Source organism: Mastigoproctus giganteus, chromosome 6 (genome assembly GCF_048544385.1).
Source record: "Mastigoproctus giganteus isolate SK-2022 chromosome 6, ASM4854438v1, whole genome shotgun sequence".
Taxonomy (NCBI): Eukaryota; Metazoa; Arthropoda; class Arachnida; order Uropygi; family Thelyphonidae; genus Mastigoproctus; species Mastigoproctus giganteus.
Genome location: NC_143580.1, coordinates 42,736,272 through 42,759,885, shown reverse-complemented (window position 1 = coordinate 42,759,885; position 23,614 = coordinate 42,736,272). Strand labels below are relative to the sequence as shown.

The 23,614-nt window shown below is 36.2% G+C and overlaps 1 protein-coding gene across 1 annotated transcript in view; it reads right to left on the bottom strand.

Annotated features, from left to right (window-relative positions):
* mEFG1 (mitochondrial translation elongation factor G 1) overlaps positions 1–23,614 on the bottom strand; it is a 154,524-nt gene that overhangs the window by 124,542 nt on the left and 6,368 nt on the right. Inside the window, exons 2-3 of the mRNA XM_090375087.1 lie at positions 9,840–9,872; positions 5,832–5,957 (exon numbers count right to left, since the gene is read on the bottom strand). Coding sequence (XP_090231213.1) covers positions 5,832–5,957; positions 9,840–9,872 — 159 coding nt within the window. The remainder of the gene's footprint in view (positions 1–5,831; positions 5,958–9,839; positions 9,873–23,614) is intronic.

Sequence of the window (23,614 nt, the reverse complement as noted above, 5' to 3'; positions counted from 1 at the left end):
AAATAGCTTTGCTGAAATCTAAATAAACAATGTCAAAATTATTCCCTAAATCCAGCTCATGAGTTACCTTTTCAAAATAGCAAACCAGATTTGTTAAACATGATTTTCCCTTTACAAAACCATGCTGAGTATCCTTGAGAATTTCAATTCTATCCAAATGATCCTGAATTCCACCCTTCATCACTGCCTCCATGATTTTCCCTACCACTGAAGTCAGACTGACAGGTCGATAATTTCCCACTTCACTCTTAGAACCACCCTTATGTATGGGAGATACATTGGCACTTTTCCAATCCAATGGAATCTCTCTAGAGTCTAGTTATGCTTGTATAATTAGCCTCAATGGTTCAATGCACTCACTTGCTGCCTTCCTTAAGATTATAGGATATATTGCATCAACTCCAGGAGCCTTACTGGCCTGTAGGCTCAAAAGATTTTTCATTAAATAATCTTGCGAAATTTCAATATCATTAATTACATATTTTTCAACTTCGCTCCCACAATTTCCCATTGCCACAAAAGGTTTTTCATCTGTAAATATCGATGCAAAATAACTGTTGAGTTCATCTGCAACGGCAGCTGGTGTATTTAATACTATCCTCTTTCCCTTGCGTAAAAGTCCGATCTGGTTTGTCCTGCTCTTCTTGGCATTTATATATGTGAAGAATTCCTTATTTCCAATCTCATTTTCTCCAATCAATTAGAGGCAAATTGAAATCACCCATAATAAGACATTGACGCTTACTTACCGATTCCATTTGCATGTAGAAGCTTTCGTCATAATCTTCACAATCACCTGGTCTGTAGGTTACTCCTACTTGCATTATACCTTTGTTTCCAACTATCTCACACCATACAGATTCTATACTAGCACGTGAAACATCTGAATCCGGGAAAGCTATCGTCGCACTCAGGCTGTTTCTGATAAGAAGCATTACCCCACTACCCCTTCTAGCTACCCTATCCTTCCTAAATACATTATATAAGCCGTACTGAAACTCATCATTCCCTATTTCTGGGTGGTACCATGTTTCTATAAGCCCTATTATGTCCGCGTTACTTGTTTTAACCAGCAGTTCGAATTCGCTCATTTTATTGATGACACTTCTAACATTACTATATAAACTATTAAAATTAAGACTTACTGTTCTTGTATATTTAACAACCCTAACACAACCCTTCAAGTTTTTTAGGCTCTCTTCCCTGGCATTAGCTACTCGCTCACTTGAAACGTTTCTGCCGCCAGAACATCTAGATAATATGTCCAGTATTATCAGATAAACACGTGTCAGTATTACCCACATCCCCCCCCCCCTAACTAGCAGTTTTCCTGAACCTTTAAGGTATCCTCAATAATACTGGTAAAAACTTTTGCACCACCTTTGTTTAAGTGTATCCTGTCTCTACAAAACAAATTCCTTCTACCTACAAGTGTGGGCCAAGCTGATAGAAATTTTCCCCCTAAAGCCTGGCAGAGTCCTTCAAGTCTTGAAGGACTCTGCCAGGACTCTTGAATATGTAGAAAGCTGCAGCTTTTGTGCAGAGCAATTTTCTGAACTGGAAGGAGGAATGGAGTACACAGTGGAAAAATTATGGAATTGAATTAAACCCACTGGAAGATCATTAATATATATACAGTGACTGCTTACTTTATGCTTGTTTAAATTATGTAAATTTAAAATAACGCACTGCAACCATATTTATGGGAAGCTCCAAGAGAGGGGGAGTACATACCCCAACAGATATGCAACCTTGATGAAACAGGTTTATCTTTGAAAATAATGCCTGATCACACATATTTCCATTGCGGAAAAAGACTCCACCTGGCTTTAAGGCAACAAACAATTGGATACACTTCTATTTGGTGCTAATATGGTGGGACATAAACTGAAACCTGTGTGCATTTACCACTATCAAATGCCCTCGTGCCCTTAAAGGTTATGACAGATCATACAAGCATGCCTGTGTACTGATACTCAAACCCTAAAGGGCAGATGACTGCTGTTATTTTCAAGTTATCATGGATCTCAGTTATTACCAGAATTGGAAGTGTATTACACGGCAGAAGGAATTCCATTCAATATCTTACTTATTTGTAATAATGCAACAAGCCATCCACCCAGTATTGTTGATGTCTGTTCCAATATCAAGACTATTTTTTCCCCAGCAAATACAACCTCAATATGTGATTAATCTTTTAGGGCTCAGTATTTAAAGCAAATTCTGGCTGATCTAATTGACAAGCTTGACCACAAACATATGAGTGTGTGGCAATATTGGCAAGCCTTCAATATAAAAGATACTTTAAAATTTGTTGATGCTGCATGGCGTGAAGTTCCACATAACTGTATTCAAAGTTCATGGCATAAGTTATGTTCATATCTTAGCAACTCCTTCAAAGGCTCTCTGATACTGATGAAGATTATACACAAAATAAAAACAAATGGGTGATAGGGTTCGCTGAGGTGGAGGCAACTGATGTCAATTATTTAATTAATTCGCATCATCAAGAATTGTCAAGTCAAGTGAAGATCTGTTTGCACTAGAGCAGTACCACATTCAAGAGGCAGAAGCAAGTGAAAGCCCAGAGGTTAAATAAGTATGGAGCCTGACAGTGATATATCGAAAGAATTAAATTTTTAAGATGAAGGCCTAAATCTATTAGCCGACACAGACCCTAACCTTGAACGAAGCTCTAAATTGCAATGTAAAGTTACGCTAGAACTTGGTTGCTAGTATGAGTTGTTGTGTGAGAAGAGGCAATGTGCAAAGCAACTCTGGATTCCTTTTTCAAGGGAGCAGTCAAGTGAACCTTCCATCTCCAGGGTTATCATAACACTCCAACCTATCTGGTCTGAATCTGACCATGACAATCCATTTCATCAATCTGCCTAAGGCTACCCTCCACCCCAATCTCTCTCTCAATTATTGTTTGTGTTGTATTATATATGTTGGTTATAGTGAACATACTTTTTCTTACTGTACAAAAAAATAAGTAAATCAATAAAGATGAATGAATCTCTTTGGTTGCTCATCATTTTCTTTAGAGTGCCCAGTCTTCTAACCAAAGAAAATGAATGGTATGTACCGGTAGGGGTAACTTAGCTACATGTGAGAGTTACTCTCATGGGCCTATTATTGCATTTTTTGATGATTATTTACATTATGTGTGAATTTAAATTGAGCAAGGGTTACATTCTGGAATGTAACCCTTGAGTAAATGAAGAAGTCACTATGTGAATAAAAATAGCAAGCAAATGAACAGAATCTTGGGAAATTCCAGTAGTAGCTAAGAAGTTGAAGGACAGACAGCCAATACTATTTGGCACGCATACATGCACAGTGAGCAGTTAGGGAGGAAACTAGCTACCCAACTACACAAACAGGAAGGCAGAAAAGATAGAAAACCTTCATACTGAACACAACTGAAACAAAAATAAAAAAAAATGTTAAATGCAACTGCTAAAGTTTCTGTAAACTTTTTTTTTTTTTTTTTTAAGTTGTTGGCGCATTGGCTTCTGTGGCCATTATGCACCTCCCAAGGTTTTTGCTACTCTGATCCAAGCCCGAGGTGGGATTTGAACCTGCAACCTTTGGGTTGACAGGCAGGCACTTTACCCACCCGGCTAGCCCGGTTGCAAACTTTTCCTTGAAATTTGTCCAGCTGCCACCAATGGATTAACATTGATGGAATATACAGATTGTTTCAAAACACATGAAGCCATACTTTCAGGAACAACTCATATTCTAAAAATACTAAAAAATATTTGTATAAACATATGTCCAATTTTGAACAGTTATAGAGCTACGGCAGTTTGAATTTTAGAAAATGGATATGGAGTTATCAATGTTTGTAGAAGAATAACAGAAATTTACCTCACTATGATATCAATGATAAAAAATAATAAATAAGAATACAGAAACACACAGTTAGTAAAATTTTTATTCATATTAGGCACATATTTACTCTTTTTTTTTTTTTTTTTTAATTTTAATTATTTCTTACATGGAAAACTCCATAATCATTTTTCAAAATTCAAACAGCCATAGTTCTATAATCAATCAGAATGGACGATAGATGGAACTTTTTCATGTTTTCAAGTTGTGAATCTGTACTGAAAGTACAGCCTGCAAATTAGGAAACATTAGAAAGGCCACATCCAGCTAAAGAGAAATGAAATCCCACTGAATATCACATACAATTTTTAGGCCACATCTTGAGTACTATATACAGGTCTGAGGGCCTCACTTTAGGCAGGATGTAGATTTGCTGGAATGGGTGCAGAGATGGGCAACCAGACTGGTGAAGGGAACAAAAGGGTGCTCTTACCTAGAAAGGCTTCAGTTCTGCAAATCACAGCAACTTGAGACTAGGTACCTGCGAAGAGATCTGATTGCGGTGTTTAAAGCCTCGGATTGAGTAAGCTGAATGTTAATGGCATTCTTCCACTTGCTGAGACTACACCCACGAGGGGATATAAATTCAATTGAGGAAGGATGGTTGCAGGATAGATGTGCAGAAGTTTGCCTTCAGTCAGCAGGTGGTTGATTGTAACAAGCTTCCTCTGTTGTTGTGGAAGGGGATGGGTTGAATAAATTTGAGAAAGAACTAGAAAAACTATTGGAGGGAATGAACAGGTGAAATGGGAGGTGCTTTTTTTTAAATTTAATTTTATTTTTTTGGCTGATGCCATATAAGCCTGCTTTCTTGCATCATTTGCCACCACCACTACTACTACTACAATGCCCAACTTAAAACACGAAATGTAGATTGTAATTTCCTGAAAATTATAATCTATTGAAGTTCAAATTTAATGTCAACAAGTATTTTCTTTCATTTTCTCAACCTTTAGCCAATGCATGGTACTAAGTGCTATAGGTTCTAATACCTCTCGTGTTTGGGGTTTTCGTTAAAAAAAAAAACACCCAAGAGTTAGGGGAAGCCAGGATAAAGAGATAAAGGAATAGTCCACTTGGGGAAGAGAAGATAAAAAAAATAGAGAAGGAATTTTTAACAGCAGATTTTTTAAGACTGCTTCTAAAACACTTTGCACCCCTCAGTTTATCACATTACTGGAATAAAATGATATATAGTCACTCAGTTATAATGTCCTTGTTTATACTCCGGCACGACCACCAGGTCAGTGGAGTTTACAATAAATCAATCAATACAAATGTTAATCGTATTTAGTAGTCACGGGATTGAACCCCGGTCCACTCAAAGAGCTTGTGCTACTGCACTCGCGCTCTTGACCACTTGGCTACGTCAGGCCATCAATATTAATTTTTCTGTTTATACTCTGGCACGACAACCAAGTCAGTAGAGTTTACAATAAATCTTCAATACAAATATTTATCGTATTTAGTAGTCACGGGCTTGAACCCCAGTCCACTCAAGGAATGCGTGTTATGCACTCTTGCCCCTGACCACTCGACTACGTCAGGCCTAGTCAGTTTTCCACTACTCAGAAAAAATGGAGTACAGATAAAGTTACTGTACTCTAATTACTACAATACAGAAAAGGGTATATCTCTATTATTTCTAACAGCCTCAATTAGAAATAGTAGAGATAGCAAAATATAATGACAGAAGTTAAAAGTAGTTTCTTGCAAGAGCCACAGCTTCAAAAACGCAAGTACTTTATAATAAATAAAAAAAATTTAATAAATAAAGGGCTATTTTAGAGCCCTGTTAATTATGAACTAGCACATGACAGTAATACTGGTTCTGGAGAAAAGCTAAAAAAAAATTACATTTTAGGAGTTAACTAAATAGCTCACTGTATCGTGCATGTGCCTACTGAAAAATTTAACTGATAATTTTAACTTACCTCGTGCATTTCTGCAATACGACCTGAATAAAACAGCAGTCTCTCAGTTAAGGTTGTCTTTCCTGAATCAATGTGAGCTGAAATTCCAATATTACGCATACGTTGCACATCTTTTTGAACTTGAGTCTGAAATATTTTACACATATTTTCATTGATTTCTTACACAAAATAAGAAATAACAGATGTGTAAACTTGACATCAATAAAATTAAAAGAGCTACAATGATAGGTTACATATATAAAAAATTGTTTCCCCCATTTATTTTAAATATCAGACTCGTTTAAGATTTCTAGTATTTTTATTTATTTATTTTTTTAATAAAAGTTGTTACACGGAGAGAAATGATTGAGAATAAATGCACACAACTGTAATAACTTTGTGGTAGCTTCTGAGTCCATGTGTTTCCTGTCTGTATATATTATTAATTAATATTTATATATCATTTTAAAAAAAACTAGACAACCTAATCTAATCTTTTTCTCTCAACCAACCCTTCTAAGTACACAGCTAAGGTGAGTGGTCTCTAAGGCACCTCAGATCATAACTTAGTGATGGCCTCTTCTCCAGTGTAGCCTTTATCTTGTGACCATTCTTAACCTCATGTTTGGCATTACAAGAATGCAAAATGGAATGATCTACGAGATTTCTTTTCCTTGGTCGGATTACTGTTTCAAATCTTCTGATGTCAAGGTTTGCTCTTATCGTGTCAGCGAAATTTTTCTTGGAGGGATGGAATCCTTTATTCCACTCTGCCTAGATGTGTAGTCCTTTATCTAAAACTTCGTTTTCCAATAAATGAGTTTAAGGCTGTTCAAGAGAAAAATGTTGCATATTGTAATTGGCTTGTATCCAAATCTACAGATTCATTTTCTGCCTACACCAAAGCTCGCAACGATTGTAAAGCAGTTATTAATCAGTCCAAATTAGATTACGAAAACGCTAAGAGTAGATTTTTCTGTTTTTTTTTAGGAGCATTAGCAACTAAGGCCATATTGCTCCGGGATATGCGGTGGCCATTCCCTGACTTTTCCGCATCCTCCGTATTTGGTGGTGACGGGCTCAAACCTGGTTTAATCAAGAAGCGTGTGCTACGCACTGCTGCTCCTTCCCACCTGGCTATGGAGGCGCCTGCTAAGAGTAGAAAATTTGCTTCTTGTCCAAATGACAGTTGAGCATTCTGGGCTCTTGCTCATCTCTGTTCCCACCTCTATCAAAACCAGATGGTTCTATTGCCACTTCAGCCAAAGATAAAACTGATCTGCTAGCATCGTATTTTTCTTTCAACTAATATCGATGACCTTGTGTAATGATCTTGGTAAACCAACTCCCACCACTCTGAAATCCTGACATAAAAAGGATGCTAGAAGGATTTTAAACAACCTTGATGCTAAGAAAGCTCCAGGTCCTGATGGTATTTCTCCACTTGTTCTCAATACTTGTGCTTCTGAACTTACTCCTGTTCTGTCTCCTTTTTTTCCACTTTCTTATTCCAAAGCTGTTCTTCCTTCTGTTTGAAATTTGCTCATATCCAGCCATTTTCTAAAAAGGATGACAAATCCTCCCATCCAATTATTGTCCCATTGCACTTTCTTCCACTCTTTCTAAAGTAATGGAGAAATCAATTAACTGCAAGCTCTTAAACTACCTATAAACTTTCCATCTGATCAACACTTGCCAGCATGGATTATGTCAGTGTCGATCCGCTGGTGATATTCTGGCTTACGCTACCCATCTATGGACAAATTCAATGGAAAAATCTAGTGAAGCTCAAGCAGTTGTTCTTGACATTTCTAAGTCTTTTGATCATGTTTGGCATAAAGGTCTTCTAAATAAGCTTTCATCTTATGGTTTGCCAACTGTTTTTTGTAATTGGGTAACCAGTTTTCTCTCTGACTGCTCATTGCGAGTGATGGTCAATGGCTCTCTGTCCTTAACTTCTCAACTAATGCTGATGTTCCCCAAGGTTCAGTGCTTTCTCCCATTCTTTTCCGCTTGTATATTAATGACCTTCATCCAATGAATGGAAATCCTATCCATAGTTTTGTTGATGATAGCACATTGCATTCTACCTTCTAGTTTGAGAAACCTTGCCCTGCACATACAGCTTCAACTTCTCAAATATTCACTACTAGTTCTTTAAATGCTGAAATCCAGGTAATTTTCCACTGGGACAAAGATAACAGTTGATTTCAATCCCTCTAAAACTGAGTCCTGTCATATCTTGCAAAAACGATTCTTCTGCTCCCATCTTATCTTCGATGACATTGATTTCTAGGCAAGATCATATATCTCTACTGGCATAAGCACATTACAAATATTGCTTTCTCTGAATCTAAAAAACTGGGTTTTCTTTTTTGCTCTTGGCATTACTTTTTTCCCAAACAGCTGTTCACTTTGTGCAAATCGCAAATCTTCCCTACCATGGAATATTGTTCCCACAATTGGGGCAGTGCCCCAAAAACCTATCTCAGGCTTCTAGTTTCCATTCAAAAGAGGACAGTTAGGTTAATTTATGACTCATCTCTAACAGTCTCACTAATCTTTGTCTCATAGACGTTCTGTTTCTGCTACATGCCTTTTCTATAGACACTTCCATGGGCACTGTTCTTCTCAATTGGCTTCTATAATTCCTCCTCTCTCTCTCTTTTTCAAAGCAGTTTGAACACGTGCCACAACTGGTCAACATCCTTTTACTGTCCAACTAACAGAACCAACTTTTCTTCTTCCTCATTTATTCATTCAACTTCTGTTTTCTGGAACAACCTTCGTTCATACATATTTCTGAAAATTACAATCTAGAGAAGTTCAAGTCGAATGTCAACACGTATCTTCTTTCATCTTTTCAACTTTCAGCCCATGCATGGTACTAAGTAATATAGGATAGGTTCTAATACCTCTCTTGTTTTGGGTTTTCATTAAAAAATAATAATAATAAATAAATAAATAAATAATATATATATAAAAGTTAGACAACCATAGAAGGACACAAATTGCAGAAACCACTGAGACTATGCAACCATTTGAAACATGCAAACAAAATCATACAGTGTAATGTATGCACTAAAGATGACAGAACCATCTAACAGCGACCTTAAAGCCCATATTTATAAAATTCGTAAATTCACATTTGAAAAACGTAACTGAAATCCAGAAGAAAAGTCAATTCTCTATATATACATAAAAGACATTTTCAGAAATCTTCTGGTAAACTGGCAAAGTTTGCAAGTACATATTCTGGAGAATAAGACATAAAATGTACAGGAATTAAATTCATAATCGCAAAACATTTGTGAAGATGAAAGCAATGAGAACTTATTTAGGAGGCCTGTAATTAGGGCCTGGCAATTCAATCTAAAAAAAAAACTATATTAAATTTGCACACTTTACCTGCATTTGATTTCAATCATAGACTTTCTGCTCACATTGAAAATTGTGCTCCAAGTCCTCAGCACTAAGTTGTTGTTATTTGGTTTTTAGGAGCATTAGCCACTAAGGCCATATTGCTCTGGGATATGCGGTGGTCATTCCCTGACCTTTCCACATCCTCCGTATTTGTGGTGAAGGGCTCGAACCCCGGTCTAATTAAGAAGCGTGTGCTACGCACTGCTGCTCCTTCCCACCTGCCTATGGAGGCGCCATCTCAGCACTAAGGCTCGGGCTTATGTTCAAATTAAAGATAAATACCATTATCAGAAAGTCTTCCTATGATCAAAATTGAACACAAGTAAAGTGTACGAAATTTGATTTGATTTCATTGACTGTGATAAAATACACTTGAAATCCTATAGTAAAAATAAATCATGTTTAAAGATTGCATAAATGACAAGCAAATTTTACATATCATTTTATAGTACCATCATATTGAGAAAATTACAGCTAAGTTTCCAGTTACAAATTTATTGCAGATATACTAAAAGATTTAGCAGAGCTTCTTTTAGTAAATCTAACATTTAAGTTATTTAAAACTGTATAAAAAAGTTTGATTATAATTTTAAAATTTATACTTACTGTCTTCCTAGTAATATACCTAGGCAAGCAAACCTGAAATAAAATTAAAAACAACTATTCAATTCTTTACTTGAATGTTAAAGTTAAATTTTTAGTTAAAAAAAAATGCACCTACACATCAATTAAGATCAGTTTAATAAAACAAAGCAATGCATTTAAAAATAGCATATAAAATGAGCTTTCTTTAATCATTATACAGTATAGGTGTAAAATATAAACAGTACATCAATCAATCTTTTAAACGGGCCATTGTCTTTATAGGCTACTACAAAGAGAAGTGAATTATCACAAAACTGCACCATGATAATAATTAATGCAGTATAATTGTGTGGATAATTCACTTTCTCTTGATAAGTAATACAATTTTATCTCAGAAATGAATTTTCTGTCAGGGATAAAAATAAAACAGGGCTTCACCGATCAATGGTGTGTTTCTTGTCATGCTCATTAGGCTAGGCACTTCATCATTCATGGATAACATCAACACTAATCTTACAATTTTCTGTCCTGAGAAGTAGAATCTTATTAAAGTTGCATATAGGAATGTAGACCATAACGTACTTGGAAATTATTTCAGAAAAATAGATATGGACTCCATTTGCTGTATGGACTTGATTTGCTGTAACTATTGCACAGTGGTTTTAAATTACCATTTTATTCTACACTATTTATACACATAATTACTGTTTTAATTAATTTATAAACTACACATCCTATGGAAACTTGTCTTTCTTAATTAAACGCATATCTTCTTCTTCTAGCCACGCAGCTCCATGAGGAGCTGTTGTGGTCACCAACGAATTCATCCAACTGCATTGATCGTGTGCTCTATGAGTGGTAATGTAAACTGTACTGCATAGAAGTTCACTGATCTCATCCTTCCACCTAGTTGCAGGTCTTCCTCTGCTCCTCTTCCCCTTGATTTTACCTTCCATTATATTCTTCAACAGAAAGTTTTCCCTCCTTGGTATGTGTCCAAAAAATTTGAGTTTTCTTCTGTTGGTGCTACAAAGAAGAAATTTTGGGCCTGCCAATTTTATTCAGTACCCACTCATTTGTTCTTCGATCAAGGTAAGAAATTAGCAGTATTTTCCTGTAACACCACATTTAAAATGCCTCAATTTTCTTCCTGTCAACTCTTTTCAGATTCCATCCTTCATGTCCATAAGTGGCAACTGGAAAAATTAACGAATCAATGATTCTCACTTTCTTCTTTAGGGACAGATCTTGACCTCTCCATAATTTCGTCAGATCAGTGACCAGCATTTTAGCAATTGCCTCTTGTCTCTTTACATCATTTGAGCAGTCACCATTTTTATTAATTCTTGACCCTAAGTAATCAAATTCATCAACTCCTCTGATATCCTGCCCATTAACCTTCACTTTACTGGAACCAGGATTATCACCAATCACCATAATTTTAGTTTTACTCACGTTCAGAAACAGTCCTTTTTTCTTATTTGCTTCAAATATTCTCCTCAGAGTTTCTTTAAGATGATCCTTGGAACTGCAAATTAGTGTAGGTTATCTTCAGTCTTCCAATTTTTATGCCAGTGTCCAAATCTTCCAAAGCTTCGCGCACAATATCTTTGGCATAAAGATTAAAAAGGTGAGGTGACAGAATGCAGCCCTGCCTGACACCTTTACCGATTTTGAAAAGTTCTGTGTTTCTCATGTTGGTTCTTACAGTCCCTTCATATTCCAAGTATAGTAGTTTAATCAGCTGAATTATGTGGATTGGAAAATCCCATATTAGTCATTGTTTCCCATAGTTTCTCATGTTGAACACAATCAAATGTTTTTGAATAATCTATAAAACATAAAATGACTGGAACATTGAATTCTTTGCATTTTTCAATAATCAGTCACAGACTTAAGATCTGATCCTTGGTTCCTCTGCCCTTTCTGAAACCTACTTGCTCTTCTGGCATTTCCTCTTCAAGTTTCTTTGAAATTCTGTTTAGTATGATTTTAAGAAGAATTTTGCTAGCATGAGAAATTAGGCTAATAGTCCTATAATTTGAGTAAATTTTCAAATCATCTTTTTTGGTAGGGAATGAAAACTGATTTCTTCCAGTCTGCTGGCCACTGTCCTATTTCCCAAATTTTACAATCATTTTATGAAAAAACTCAGTACCCTTAACATCTGTAGCTTTAATCACTTTTGCTGGGATTTCATCAATGGTGACTTGCCCCACGTCAGTTCTCTGATGGCTTTTTTGACTTCTTCCTTCCTTCAGTGGAACTGGTTCATGATTGCACCCTTGGAAATGGAGTGGCAGATTGTTAGTATCAGTAGGTGCTATGAAGAGCTGCTCACAATATTCTTTCGACCTTCCTTTAATTGCATTAAACAAATAATATAAAATAAAAAAAAATCATATTAAACAAATAATATAAAATAAAAAAATGCCAGCAGTGATCTTGCAAATACAAATCCATGTCATAATAATATATCAAATTTAATACTGATTAAAAAAAAGGCTAAAAAATGGTGGAAATTTGTGAAGCACTAATTTTTAGATATCTTTATTGATATTATGAATATCATACAAATATGCAAACAAGCTGTAATCAGATGACCTCTATATTTAAACTCAGCATATTAGTAAAATCAATGGCCATTCAAAGTGTGTAAAACATATCATTATTAAAATATATTTAAAACATTGATGTCTTCTGAATGAGAACCTTATCTTACTTTTCCCAGTCTTTAAGTTTGCTGATCACAGATTTTCAGGAATGTAACCACCACAACTGGCAAGGTTTCAACATTCAGGTACAGGTATCTCTAATCATTACACAGGGTGAAAACCATATTTCAGGATTTTTTTTTTTTTTTAAGATTCTTTGTATTATTGATTTATAAACAATTTTAATTATAATACATTATGGTAACATGAAATTTTGACATATTTAAAGGTCATTTATGCCTTGGTCTAGTGGCTGAACTTCATAAAAAGGAGAACACAAAGTGCTGCATAGTTGTCAAGCATCAGCAAAACTTTTCACTTGTGCAGCCATTTTGTAACAAGTCTACTAGCTATTCACTGACTGCATTGCACCATCCACACTATTTCATAAAAATAACAGAAAGCATTGCAGATTTGCCCAAAATAAGTGGTTTTCTTTTATTACTGCCATCCATATTAATGAAAAAAAATAAATAAATAAAATAAAATAATAATAAAAAGAGCTGTACTGCACAGTTTATTTGCTTTATATCCTTCACAATAAGTATAAATCATCAGTCTGTAATAAAGTGACTCAAGTCAGGCATGCTAAAGCAGATTGAGAAGTCATTAGTTAAGTGTGCAACAAGCAAAAATAGCAGAGAACTCTTTGCTTATGTTAACCCTAGAAGGAAAGATGAATCACACTAGTCTCCACTTCATATGAAGCATAACTATTAATGATTCAGTCCATATCACTGACAAACTGAATAAATGATTCATAAACTTTTCAGAGATAGGGATACCAGAAGTTTATCTAATACTGGCTGGGAGTTAAATAATTTTATGATAACTAAAATGACGCAAGAAGAGAAATTGATGAAGCTATCCAATTATATAAAAAACAGCAGAAAAAGAGGTAATCAAATTTTTAACAAAATAATGTGAGCAACCTTGAATTCAGAAGAAATTCTTACATACTGAAGGCGTGCTGATGTCTCCTTCCTATTAATCACAAGGGTAATTCAATGGACAAAATAGGTAATTACAGATTTGTAAGCCATTAGTTAAATAAGTAATGCTAATGGAATGGTGATTGCACCTCTTAAACTTTGGTGCAATCACCAGTGCCAGCTTAAGAGGAACAGTGCCAGCTTAACTACTGTATCAATTTTAACATCATCTGCAAATTTAGACATCACGCCCTCTATCCCTTCATCAATGTCGTTTATGAAAATTAAAAACAACAGTGGTCCTAATACTGATCCTTGGGGAACCCCACTTCTTACATCAACCCAATCTGAGGAATAGCCATTTATCACAACCCTCTGCCTCCTGCCCTGAAGCCATCCTGCTATCCGTCTAAGGATTTTCCCAGTGATTCCAACCTGTTCCAGCTTATAAAGCAACCACTCATGTGGGACTGAGTCAAAAGCTTTGCTGAAATCTAAATAAACAATGTCGAAATTATTCCCTAAATCCAGCTCGTGAGTGGCCCTTTCGAAATAGCGAACCAGATTTGTTAAACATGATTTTCCCTTTACAAAACCATGCTGAGTATCCTTGAGAATTTCAATTCGATCCAAATGATCCTGAATTCCACCCTTGATCATTGCCTCCATGATTTTCCCTACCACTGAAGTCAGAATGACAGGTCGATAATTTCTCACTTCACTCTTAGAACCACCCTTATGTATGGGAGATACATTGGCACTGTTCCAATCCAAGGGAATCTCCCCAGAGTCTAGTGATGCTCGCATAATTAGCCTCAATGGTTCAATGCACTCACTTGCCGCCTCCCGTAAGATTATAGGGTATATTTCATCAACTCCAGGAGCCTTACTGGCCTGTAGGCTCGAGAGTTTTTTCATTAAATAATCTTGCGAAATTTGAATATCATTAATTACATATTTTTCAACTTCGATCCCACAATTTCCTGTTGCCACAAAAGGTTTTTCATTTGTAAATATCAATGCAAAATAACTGTTGATGCAAAAAAACTGTTGTAGATACAGGGTGTACCAAAATCCATAATCTATTAGGCTAAATATTAAAGCGAATTTCAAAAAAAATGTTTAATGGCAATATTATACATATATTTCGGTCTGGAAAGAAAAAATAATAATTAATAAATTATGAAAAGTTGTAGAACAACAGACTGAAAGATTAATAGTAGCGGCAGCCTAGAGAGCAAATTGCTGGGGATTTCAAGAGCTGCTGGGAGTCTTCACGGAACAAGTAAATACATGGGCTGTGTTAGGGTAACTAAGAGTAAGAACAGGTGCATGTACACTTGCATATACACCAATTCTAGAAGTATAGTAAATAAATTTGATGAATTTGAAGTGCTGATCACGACATCAAAGGCAGATATTGTTGGGATATCAGACACATGGTGTCAAACAATTGTTCGCACAATTGTTTGACACCATCATCATCATCATGGGTTCCTTTAGTCTGTCGTCAGTCCTTCAATCAGTGTTTGACACCATGAACGAACAATTGTGCAGAGAAATAGAGTGGGCCAATAAATCAGAATGTCTTGTATTGGGAGATTTTAACTTTCCAGATATTGACTGGAACTTGTGTTTGGTCACTCGCACACTAGAAAGACTTTTGTGGATTTATTGGAGGATTGTTTTCTACAGCAATGTGTTCGAGCGGCAACCAGAGGGAGTAATACTTTTGATCTAATTATCATCAGTGACGATTCATACATTAGGAATTTTCAGAACCACTAGGTGACAGTGATTACAGTCTACTGATGTGAGATTTACTTAAAGATGTAACTACCATTAAGGGGTAAAGGGAAGGATTTTTGATTTTGTAAAGGTGACTACAGTGGTCTCAGACAGTTTTTAAATTCTATACAGTGGGATCAACTGATGATGTTAAAAACAGCAAATTCTAAATGGGAAGCCTTCAAGGAATTAATCTTGTAAGCTAATAGGCTTTTCATACCAACTAAGAAATACTGTTCAAGATTTAGACCTAAATGGATGTCAGATGAACTAATGAGGCTCGTGGCAGAGAATTAAAATTCATGGGATACATATAAATTATCAGGTGAGACATAGAAGCCTATGGCAGATATAAGCTAGTCTATAATTAAGTCATAAAGGAGGTTAGGCAAGCAAAAGCTGATTACGAGAAATCCTTGGCAAAGGATGCAAATAAAAACAACAAAGACTTCTTTACTTATATAAACACTAGAAGAAAGACAATGAATCAGATTGGTCCACTTGATGTTGGTGGTTTGACTGTTGACAACATGCTCAGATAGCTGACAAATTGAATGAGTATTTTGCATCTACATTCACACATGAGGAATTCTGTAAGGAAGTTTACTAAACTCTAACAGGGAGCTAGGTAATTTTGTAATAACAGAGAGCAAAGTAGAAGAGAAATTGTTGAAGTTAAACATAAAAAAGGCACCTGGGACAGATGGAATCTATCCAGTTATACTGAAAGAGGGAGTGAGGGAAGTAAGCAAACCCTTAGCCATAATTATGAGAGCATCCGTAGAGTCAGAGGAGGTCCCCATGGACTGAAGATGTGCAAATGTATCCTGAATTCACAAAGGATTACAGACCTGTTTAACTTCTGTTCTGGGGAAAATGGAGTCACTGGTGAAAGAAGCATTGCAGGATCATCTAGACAAGACTGCAGTAATAATTCAGACGCAGCATGGGTTTGTTAAGGGAAAGTCTTGCACAACCAATTTGACTGGATACTATGATGTGGTCACAAAGGAACTGGATGAAAAAAATAATTTTGATATTATATACTTGGATTTTTGAAAAGCTTTTGATACTGTTGCACATGGAAGACTGCTGTACAAATTGGAGCAGTATGGCATTAAAAGTTGCTACAATGGATGAAAGGATGGTTGAGTGGGAGACGACAAAGAGTGGTAATGAATGGACACTGCAAGTCATGGACTAATGTAATTAGTGGAGTCCCCTACTGTTCAGTGTTGGGTTTATCGGTGATTTTTATATTTATCCATAATATTGATGAAGATATATCACGCTTAATGTCCAAGTTTGCAAAGTTACAAAGGTTGACAGGGTTGTCAATGACAATAATGGCAGTATGCTACTGCAACAGGATTTAGAAAAGCTGGGAAGATGGGCTGAGAAGATTAACATTGATAAATGCAAATCACTGCATATGGGTAGAAGTAACCCCTAGAGAAACGTACAAACTGTGTGATACTATACTCAGGGTGGTAGAGAATGAAAAAGACCTGAGGTAATTGTGCAGTCAGATATGAAGTTTTCTGGGCAGTGTAGACAGTCTGCCAGAGCAGGTAATTGGGTCTTGTCAATGATGTATAGGAATTTTACTAGTAGGGATAAGGAGGTGATTATCTCTTTGTTTAAGGCAATGGTCAGGCTGTGCCTTGAGTACAGGTCTGGAGGCCTCATTTTAGGAAGGATGTAGAGTTGCTAGAACGAGTACAGAGAAGGGCAACAAATTTGGTGATGGGAATGAATTGATCTTCTTATCAAGAAAGGCTTAAGTTCTGCAAATTGCTGTGTCTGTGGAGTAGGCACCTGCGAGTATATCTCAATGAGGTGTATAAGGCTTTGAATGGTTTGGGCAGGCTTCAGTGCTGATGGGATTCTTCTGCTTGCTAAATTACAAACCTGAGGGGGCATAAATTCAAATCGAGGAAACACAGTTGTAGAATAGAGGCATGGAAATTTGCCTTAAGCCAGAGGTGATCTTCTTATCAAGAAAGGCTTAAGTTCTGCAAATTGCTGTGTCTGTGGAGTAGGCACCTGCGAGTATATCTCAATGAGGTGTATAAGGCTTTGAATGGTTTGGGCAGGCTTCAGTGCTGATGGGATTCTTCTGCTTGCTAAATTACAAACCTGAGGGGGCATAAATTCAAATCGAGGAAACACAGTTGTAGAATAGAGGCATGGAAATTTTCCTTAAGCCAGAGGTTAGTTGATTGCTGGAACAAACTGCCTTCTGTCATTTTTTTTTTTTTTTTGTTAGTTGTTGGCGCATCAACTTCTGTGGCCATAATGCACCGTCCAAAGTTTTTGCATTTTACTCTGATCCAAGCCCGAGGTGGGATTCGAACCCAGGACCTTTGGGTTGCAGGCAGGCACTTTACTCACCTGGCTAGCCTGGTCGGCCCTGATGTCATTGTGGAGTTGATAGCTTAAATAAATTCAAGGAAGTACTAGACAAATGTCTAATGCAAATGGATGGGTGAAATGGGATTTTTTTTTTTTTATTGTCTTATGCTGTATAAGTTTGCTTTTTTGCATCGTGTGCCTCTGCTAATGCTAATTTCTCTTCCACTTTCCTCTCAGTTAGGACAAAATCATTTAGCTTCCTGTTAGAATTTGATAAACTTCTGCCATCCCATTTCCTAAAGAAATCGTTATGTGGGAATGTAAATGAAAAATACTCATTCAGTTTGTAATCAGGATCATCAACAGTCAAATGATCAATATCAAATAGACCGATTTGATTTATCCCCTTCCCTCTAGTGTTTACCTACTAGTGTATTGCATCCTTTACCAAAGATTTCTTTTAATCTGCTTTCGCTTGCCTGACCTGCTTTGTTACTTGACTACAGATTATTTTATATCTACATAAACGCCAGTATCACCCGATAATATATATGTATAACATGCATTTTTCTTCTCTGCCTAGAGTTTCATCCGTTCATCTGACATCTATTTTAGCCTCTACCTTGAAGAGTATTTGCATTTTATGTTATGCATTATGGGAGCTGAAATTTTTACAGTTCAAGGATTTACATCTATAGAAATCTACAAAAAAAAATGGTAAATAATATTTTTGTGAAAACTGACGATATTACTTGAAAGAATACTATGTGAAAATCTGATTGAATTTGGTATGACTGTATATAGGCGCCTCTGTAGCCAGGTGGGAAGGAGCAGCAGTGCGTAGCACATGCTTCTTGATTAGACCGGGGTTTGAGCCCATCACCACCAAATACGGAGGATGCGGAAAAGTCAGGGAATGACTACCGCATATCCCGGAGCAATATGGCCTTAGTTGCTAATGCTCCTAAAAACCAAACAATAACTGTATAAAATAAAACATAATACTCCTGGGGATTCCTTTTAGCTACATAAGTGCAGCTACTTGGACTAAACATTATTCTTCTTGAAAGTAAGTCACTATAGAGTATTTAAGGGCACAGGCCTCATGCTACAAGGTAGAATGCATCATTTTAACAGAGCTATCTACCAAAATAGTTAAATTAATTAATTAATTAGATTGGCTTCGTTTTGGTTATATCTCATATTGTCACTGCCTTCACAATGAGTTGCCATAGTATTGTACTACCTCAAATAAATAACACTTCACCAGTGGAGATGACTGTTGTTATTTATTCTCAGCAGATACCAACACCGAGACGGCACAGTTTCAAAGCTTGTATAATATGCATTTCAAGAAAATTGTTGTCGTCCGAATAACTTAAGTATATGGCAATATTTCTTACAGATTGCATCAGATAAGATTGACACACACAGGTGATTATGTAATATTGCTTCAGCTGTTACTTTCAGCTATATAAACACGCTCTGCAAGAGTTGCAGTCATTCCTTGCTTGTGTCAGGATGATGAGTTACGTGCAGTTGACGCCATGAAGAAAGAGTGCTATTGTTGCTTTAAGTGAGGAAGGATGTTCTTCCTGTCATATTTCTTATAGTGTCTTAATCAGTTGACAGTGAATAGATTTCTTTCCAAACTCAAGAATACTGGTTCTACTGACAGGAAAAAGGAACTGGACGCAAACGAGTCTCTATGCCAAAACAGGACTGCGTTTTGAAGTGCCTGTGCCTTAAAATCTGTAAAGCTTCTTCGTCTGAGCTGAAAAGAGAATGACAAGAACATACAGGAGTAGTAGCAAGTGCAGTAACAGTCAGAAGATGCCTCTTTAAAAATGAACTTGTAGCCCGTCGCCCTAAGAAGGAGAAGTCCCTCCTCACACAAAAAATGAAACAGGCCAGATTAATTTGGTGTAAGGAGCATGTCAAATGGATCCCCGGGCAGTGGAAGTCAGTTATTTTCTCGGATGAGAAGAAATTCAACCTGCATGGCTCTGATGGGAGATAAACGATTCACCGTAGACATGGTGAAGAATACCATCCAGACTATGTCTACAGTGAAATTCCCTACCAGCCAAATGATATGGGGGTGCATTTTGTATCGTGGAGTAGGTCACCTGCAATTTATAAAAGGCTCCGTAAATGCCAATGGATACCTGGCTATATTGGAAGGCAAATTGGAAGGCAAGTCAACCATTAGAGTCCATTTCAACCAGCCAAGTAACTGAATCTTTCAGGATGACTCTGCTCCTTGTCATCAGGCGAAAAGCGTAAGTAGGCACTTCAATAGTTACTTTAGCTTCATTTCTGCATTAGAGGTTCAACAGTAATGTGTTTACACTTGTTACAGGTGAAAAAATGGTTGAAAGACCGGTCCATTACAAGTCTTAGCTGGCCAGAAAACAGCCCGGACCTGAATCCTATAGAGAACTGTTGGCATTGTGTGGAAACTGCAGTTGCCAGAAAGAAACCAAAGACCCTTCTTGAACTTCAGGAAGCCATAATTCGTGTTTGGAACCACGAACTATCAGTTGATTATCTTCAGAAATTGATCTTGTCAATGTATAAAGGTTGCAAATGCTCATTTTGTTGTTGTTGTTTTTGGTTTTTAGGAGCATTAGCAACTAAAGCCATATTGCTGTGGGATATGCGGTGGTCATTCCCTGACCTTTCCGCATCCTCCGTATTTGGTGGGCACGGGCTTGAACCCCGGTCTAATCAAGAAGCGTGTGCTACGCACTGCTTCTCCTGACCACCTGGCTATGGAGTCGCCATTGCTCATTTTGGAATATTTTGAGAGCACCTGTCAAATATTACTTAGCTTTGCCTTAACTATTAATAAATATCTTTTGTTTATATTTCTATTTGTGATGCTAGTCATTAATGTCATATACCATCGCAAAAAAAGGGTTAGAAATGTGAAATTCCTAGGTGATGCACTTTATTTGAACACTAGTGTGTATATATATATATATATACACACACTGGATGAGAAGAAATTCAACCTTTTTTATATATATATATATATATATATATATATATATATATATATATATATATATATATATAAAAAAAGACTATAAAAATGATATTTGGTAAAGTTTACCATAATAGGTACCTGTCAAGTGTGCAACGTTAATGCTATTGCACATAGGGCAATTAGGCATTATACATTTATGCGTGCAGGAAATTATATTATTCAATTGTATTTAATGGTATCTATCTGTAGGGAATTAGGTGTGTAAGGACCAAACTAACAAGTTAGTAAAAGGAAACTAGCATTAGCCTGGAAGGCCTATATAAAATTATATTAATGAAAATGGAAATAAGAATAAAAAATAAAAAATGATGATGAACAATGAAAATAACAATAAAAAATGATAATAAACAATGAAAATTGAAAATAACCTTCTCTCACTTGGTCATCGACCTGCTACTTCTTCAGGGGTTTTGAAAAGACCGAAAGCCAGACTAAAAGAATGTCTCATACCTACCTGTTTCTGTTGTCCCCATTCCAGTTTAGCCTGATTTTAATTTTTAGGTGATTGTATAGAAATGAATAGAAATTAAATGGGGAGTGCTCATAAATAAGGCACCTCCGTAGCCAGGTGGGAAGGAGCAGCAGTGCGTAGCACACGCTTCTTGATTAGACCGGGGTTCGAGCCCATCACCACCAAATACGCAGGATGCGGAAAGGTCAGGGAATGACCACTGCATATTCCCAGCATAATATGGCCTTAGTTGCTAATGCTCCTTAAAAAAAAAAAAAAAAAAAAAAAAAAGAAGCTAATAAATAAGAAAAGATAATGTGTTAAATTCAAATTTTGTAAAAATAGTGTCAGAATCAGCAAACTGGGATAGGCGACACAAAGCCCAATGGGTATGTATCAGATTAAATGAGAATGGATTCTTACTTCCTTCTTGTTCTGTGGTAGTCAGACTGAAAAGGCCTTCAGGCTAAAGCTAGTTTACTTTTACTAACTTGTTACTTTGGTCCTTATACACCTAATTCCCTACAGACAGATACCATTAAATAAAATTGACTAATATATATATATATACACACACACACACATAAGACTCTATAATAAACATAGATTCCAAACATGGCAAAGTATGAAATAAACTTTAGACTTAGCATACTATGAAAACACATAAAAACTTTAGACTTAGCTAGGCGATCTATAAAATTTCCAAGTATCCTACAGAATGCCCAGAAAAGTATGGAAATGGGTTTTTTTTTCATAGATGTGTATCTTGATAAACTATAATTGCCCTACAATACTATAATTACACTGTTTCTATAAGTGAATAACAGTTTACAACTTTTGCACAAGGTCACAAGACGAAGAAATACTACTCTCCTCACCATATCTTGCCATAAATGAATCTGGATACAAAATAACAGCCCAACTGAATTGGTTATTGAATATATATTCATTTCAACAGCAAGAGGTAGGACAGTAGTAATTTACAGCAAATTACAGGAACAGTAGTATTTCTACCCTATGCCTTTGTATAAAAGTCACAAATAATATAGTAAGAAAACTGTTGTTTGCTATTCTTTCCCACAGAGTTTCTGTAATTACTTATGAGAATGAAACTGGGGGGAGGCAATATTGTTGAGAGCTGACAGCACCAGCCAACTACAAACAATGCCACTGGAATTAAAGCAATAGTTTTCCAAACAGGTGACAATGTCAAGGGCAAATGGAGCAAACAATATATTCCACCAAAATAAGTTTCAAGTGATGTTGTCTCTTGCTCAAAATATTTTCAAAATATATTAGGAGGAAACTTTACTGTTCGGATAAAAAAAGAGACCTATAAATTTGTACATATACATTGTACAAATACTACCTACCTAGTTCTGCCTACGCCCTCTCCCAAACACACAAACAGGAAAGCTCTGCTGCCATTAATGACATGAAAACATAAATTGAGAAGCATTACTATTCACAATTTTTATTCTTTAATCACGTGATTTTTTTAGTTAAAACAAAGCTAAACAGCATCCCCATCTCTTATACCAGTGTTCCGCAACCTTTTTCTCTTTGCAACACACCTTAAATTATCACACAACACAGTGCATCAAAATTTAATCCCACAAAAAGCATAGTTTATGGCAATGTTAATATAAATATATTATAAGTCACAATAGAATCAATTATTATTATTCCAACAGAAATTGGCTCATGCCTATATGAACATTTTATAAACCCAAAATCACTGTACAAAAGCAAAGCCAAAAAAAAAAAAAAAAAAAAAAAAGTATTAATATTAAACCAAATAACTACGCATACCTTCACTGTGATATTGCGCCTCCGTAGCCAGGTGGGAAGGAACAGTAGTGCGTAGCACACGCTTCTTGATTAGACCGGGGTTCGAGCCCATCACCACCAAATACGGAAGATGCGGATAGGTCAGAGAATGACCACCGCATATCCCCAGAGCAATATGGCCTTAGTTGCTAATGCTCCTAAAAACCAAATAACAACAACAACTGTGATATTTGTGCCTGCTTTGCTGAACACAGATGGCTGATACGTGGAGGAATCGTTGATAATGCAAGCCTCATTTCTTCATCAATGGATCTCATTCTTCCCTCTGATGTTTTAATTTCAGTTAAGGTTTTTTGCTCAGTTCATACAAATATGTAGGCGAAAATGGTAATAACACATTAATTACCATCTCAGAGCTAGCCAGGTATTCTTTCCTTATTGACAACCAAAATGTGTTCAACTGCACTTCACGATGTTTTAATTGCAGTATTCTGTCCACCTTCAGATCTGTTAGTTCCTCTTGTATATTAATCAGAAGGGATTTAGCATCTGAAATAAATGGGTCATGAACCCAAGTCAAAATCTTCAATGCTCTCACCAAAATAATCCTTGAACTTCAGCTGCAAGTTATCTAAATGTTTTTTAATGAAGTCCATCACCACTTTATTACCAGCAGTATGTGGCCATATAGTTGGGAAACTGTTGTCAATGTT